Genomic DNA, 5,000 nt, shown 5'->3' on the forward strand with positions numbered 1-5,000 from the left:
GGAGAGCCGAGAGGGAAACCTCCAGGACCGGAGGAATAATGAAGATACCTGGATCATATAGATGGAAGTGTGTGTGTGTGTGGGTGTGGGTGTGGGTGTGGGGGTGTGGGTGTGGGTGTGGGTGTGGGTGTGTGTGTGGGTGTGTGTGTGTGTGAGAGACGCTGCTCAACTCGAACAAGCCCGCTGAAACATCCGTTTTAATAACACGTTTGACGACCGAGGAAATGAAAGCTCTAAAACCTCGTTTCAAACCAAAGGTGCGTCGTTCCGGGCCTCCACGTCACAAGTTTAAACTAATATCCTTTCATGTTGAAATGATGAAGCTACGCCGTTTTTTCTTTATGGTACCATTAAAATAAAACCAGTGGTCATCACTTGGGTGTGAATGAACCAGTCGCTGCACCAGTCATCCTGAACTGGGTTGACTCCAGACGGTAACGAGTTGCATGAAGCTTGGCGACATCAGTGGTGCAACATCACCTCGCCCCTCCACGCCACCACAGCACAGGGAAGGGACGCACCGTGGCGGCAGCATCACCTGAATAAACCGGTTCAGGTGAAACGAGAGAGTCGGTCACTCGTCCTCATCGTCCAACGGAATAAAAGACTTTAAAAGCAGCTGGCGGTCAAACGTGGCTGCTTTTACTAAAACAGACCCGGACAGTCTGAGCTGTAAACAACAAGAGGATAAAATGTTTGCAGGTTTGTTTCCTCCTGAAAGAAAACCTCCAACAGATTTGTGTTTGTCCATCTGAGGACCACCAATCAGCTGCTAGATGGACAGCAGCCGTGAGTCTGGGTGGATTTGTTCCCCGAGTTAGATGACCAGAGAGACTGGTGCCATTGTTCTGATGCAGAGCGCTCCAGACGGAGGGAAGCGCTCGACAGAAGCCGGAGTCACCGCTAGATGTACGAAACGCTCGTTTCACTGCATGACAACCAGAAAGCTGCTGATGTGGCTCCTTTAGTTTCTCTGTGAGGAAAATGTTGGCTGTGAAACGGAGCTGCTGATGCTGCCGGCAGTGATGATGAAGATGGTCCACTCTGTTCCAGAAGCACCTTCACTCTGGTTTTCAGACACTTCTCGTTGTCTGGATTAGGCGCTCAACGCACGATTCAGAGTTCACGCTCCGTTTACGCTCGGCCGATCCAGCTGGTTTGGCGGCGCGGCTAATAATTAGCTGATTGATGAGCTTACGTCTCAGCGACTGAGTTTTGGTTCAGACTGACATTTAGTGTGCTGACGGGGATGGCGGTGAAGAATGATCATAAGTGTTATTTACAGTATGTAGAAGGAGCCTGGTGTAAAAGGTGTGAACAGGTCTGTTTATCACAGCGGCTCTCAGTGATGATAGCCCGAGTCTGCGTGTCACAGAGTAATCATCAGCCCGGGCACGGCCAACTCAACTCAGTTCAGTTCAGTTCAGTTTTAGTTTATTTGTCATATGCAAGTTAGCACAGGGTCAACATTGCAATGAAACGTGTATGACGAGCAGCGGCCTCTCAGCAACATGATACAGGAGAAAATATAATAAAATATAATAAAAATATAATAAAAAAAAGCAAAAAAATATAGTAAGGAGCAAAATATTAGAGAGACATGGTAAAAGGGAAAAGATGACTAAATATATATGTGCCAATAAAGAAAATCCTGAAAAGAAATATGACGGGAGGGCAGATGGGATATTGCACAGGAATGAGCTGCAGAAAATTACAGTATTGCAATTTAGATATAAATTACAGTATTGCAGGATATAAATTATGCAGGATATAGATTACAGTGTTGCACTTTGGATATAAATTACAATAACAATAAAGTGAAGTGACCAGTACGGATTAAATATAGTACTTGTGAAGCTGCAGGGTAGCTTCTGAGTCCTGTGTTGTGTGTGTTTAGGTGTTGTGGTTGAGGTGTCGTATGGCTTGATGATAGAAACTGTTTTTAAGTCTTGTAGTCCGAGCAGACAGACTCCTGTAACGTCTGCCAGATGGTAACAAGGAGAACAGCTGATGTGCCGGGTGGCTGTGGTCCTTGATGATGCTGTGTGCTTTCCGGAGGCATCGTTGGAGATAAATGTCCTGAATGGCAGGAAGCCTCATGCCAGTGATGTGCTCTGCTGCTTTCACCACCCTCTGTAGTGATTTACGGCTGCTGGCAGAGCAGCTTCCGTACCACACTGTGATGCAGCTCGTCAGCAAGCTCTCAATTGCACACCTGTAGAAATTTGAGATGAAGCAGGCGCTCACGCCAAACTTCCTCAGCCTCCTCAGCAAGTAAAGCCGCTGGCGAGCTTTCTTGATAGTAGTGTCTGTGTGAAGGGTCCAGGAGAAGTCCTCAGTGATGTTGACTCCAAGGAACTTGAAGCTGCTGACCCTTTCGACCTCGACCCCGTTGATGCGGATGGGTTGGTGTTCCCTGACTGGTCGTTTCCGGTAGTCCACTATCATTTCTCTGGTTTTGCTGATGTTGGGAACCCAGTTAGGCGTGGTTCACTTACGTATTTAACACTTCTGCAGCGTCTCTAGTAGGAGTCGTTCTCTGGGTACCGGACGCTCTGGTGCTCCTGTTTCAGCATCTAGAAGATCAGAAGAAAGCTTCAGATGGCAGGATCTGCAGTCTTACTTCCTGATATGTGGACATCTCTCCTCTGATTGGCTAACAGCAACACGGACTCTGTTTGCTCTGCAACGTTGATGTTTTATCTCCACCAATAACACGAGCCTGGAGGAGTTCTGCTGTGTGGTGGAGTAGCCAATGCTAACAGTTAGCTTCTACTAGCAGAGACGTTCTCTGCTGTTTCCTGGACGCTAAACCAACAACAGCCTTCCCCGTCGTGAGTCCAGATGGGTGAGTCCATGAATGTTAGTGACAGGGTGACGTAGATCTGTCAGGATTTTCTATCCTAGAGTTTCACCGTCTGTTTTCTGTCAGCAGCTACTGCAGGAGATAGGTGTAGGAGACTATTCTCATGTTCAGCCTGCATGAAACACTCAGAGTGACCTGTTGGAATCAGAAATAATCATTAAAAATGGTTTTTCAGTCGACTACACCCGTGACGAGCATGAATTCATACACACTTCAGGTGAAAAAGGCGTGAACTAAAACAGGACAAAGTACCGAGGAACTCTGATCGTTTGTCTGAGTGAGAAACGTTAAAACGCGCCTCGCTCTCCTCTCGTGAGCCCTGAGAGCTCTGGTCTTTTCTGAGTCATTGCTGCTCAGAGGAGAAACGTGCAAATGGCTGCGAGCTCCGCGCCACCGACCAGAGAACGGGATTAAAGGCGTTTTTACTCTCAGCTTGCACCTTATGGGTTTGGCTCACCTCAGTTTTCTTCTGTAGTACCCGTCCACGTTTACGGACGGTACGCGTTGCACTCGTGTGTGTTTAGCATTCTGCTGAGTAAAAAGCTTTATTAACACCCCCGCCTCTGCTGTGCAGGCAGGATGGAGTTGATCTATTCCACTCTCGTCTCTGTAATTATTCAGCGTTCAGCATCGTGCTCATGCACGTTATGCAGTCATCGTGTTCTTTAGAGAAGTCGCATCCCACCCCTAATTTAAAACACACACCAGATGCTCTCTTTTCTCACCCGGCCCGGCTCGGCTCGGCTCGGCTCGGCTCACTGATGACATCTGTGTTTATTAGAGCACAGGGAAGCCAGCAGACTCTTAACCGATGACTCGACCTCAGCGAGCCGCCGGTGGACTAGCTGAGGTGTTTAAAGCGAGTCGGCTGAGTCGGATGTGTCCACAGCCCACGATGCTCTGCAGGTGAAGCCAAAGCCCAGCGAGCGCCAGGTCAGCGTGGTGATGAGACGAGGTTCAACTCCAACCGTGAGGATCTCGGTGACGTGTGTTTGCTCTGACATGGTTTTAATGTCGACTCGACCACACACACACCAAGTTTTCACTCAACATCTGTAAAACACACCGACTTGTGTTGGTCAGATGTGGCGGCCATCTTTAATTTAAAGGCGTGGCAGGTGTTCCTGGAAAAACGTTGTGTAGCCACGAGCTTCATTTTGAAAAGACACAATTCAAAGGTCCAGCCCCCTTTCTTTAGGCTCCACCCCCTAAGCCACAACTCCAGAAGGCAGGAGAACGTTTCCACCCATCGTTGCTTTTGTCCACCATAATTCATCATGCACGGCGCCTGCTTAACATCCGTGGAGCCTCCAGGATTCTGATGGACTCGTCCGGTACCAGCCCGGAATTCTCCGGACTCTGTCCCCAATAGAAGTTAAAGAGGAAGACGTCCCTGGGGCCCGTCGCTTCTCTTCCTCCTTTTTATTAGTTTTCTTCCAATCAATTTGTTATTTTCTTCTCATTATTGATAAATATCCAACCTGCAGCGAGGATCGGGAGGAAGCAGAAGAAAAATTTCCCACAGAGGTTTTTTCGTAAATCCCAAACCCGGAGAGTCGTTGCGTCTGCAGCCCTTCGGGACCCTCGCTCAGACGGTTGGATACCTGCTGTTTTCTGTTGGAGGTTTCTGAGGAACAAGGCCTATCGGAGGATAGAAAACCTGAAAGAAATGTTTTCATTTCTAACTTTGGTGGCTTTTGCGGTTGTAGTGATCGTTTATGAAGTCATCTCTCTCCGGAGGGCCTCTCGTCTAGAGCAGACAGAAAACCGTCCTCTGCTCCCTGACTGGGACGTTGATGTTTAGTGAAATATGGAAAAAGAAGCAAACCCATTAAAGGGCTGTGTTTGGCCCTGTGGAAGCTGTGAAAGCAGGTGTAGAAAATAAGTGATCTGATGTGGAGACGGGGGTGCAGGGCCGGTTCTGCCCGGAGATCCCTTAGAAGGGTGATGAACCAGGAGGACAGCGCTGCAGCAGCAGCCGTCCCTCTAGAGCAGCGAACGGGTGAATGTTTACATGAAGATTTGCTGCAGGCAGGAAGGACGAGTGCTCACGGATGCTGAGTGGATGTCCTGTTTACCTTGGCAGAGATCCGGGAGGCGTTTAAGGTTCTGGATCGGGACGGAAACGGGTTCA

General features: G+C 48.6%; 1 protein-coding gene across 4 annotated transcripts in view; it reads left to right on the forward strand.

Moving 5' to 3' along the window:
• The window catches only part of caln1 (calneuron 1), a 91,902-nt gene that overhangs the window by 39,490 nt on the left and 47,412 nt on the right, over nucleotides 1–5,000 (forward strand). For 3 of the 4 annotated variants that reach the window (XM_054743344.2, XM_015950726.3, XM_015950725.3), the window contains exon 3: nucleotides 4,953–5,000. This exon is cut by the window's right edge and continues 96 nt beyond it. The exons of the other annotated variant lie outside the window; for it this stretch is intronic. In XM_054743344.2, the coding sequence (XP_054599319.1) occupies nucleotides 4,953–5,000 (48 nt within the window). The remainder of the gene's footprint in view (nucleotides 1–4,952) is intronic. 4 annotated transcript variants of the gene reach the window in all.

This window comes from Nothobranchius furzeri, chromosome 13 (assembly GCF_043380555.1).
Source record: "Nothobranchius furzeri strain GRZ-AD chromosome 13, NfurGRZ-RIMD1, whole genome shotgun sequence".
Classification (NCBI taxonomy): Eukaryota; Metazoa; Chordata; class Actinopteri; order Cyprinodontiformes; family Nothobranchiidae; genus Nothobranchius; species Nothobranchius furzeri.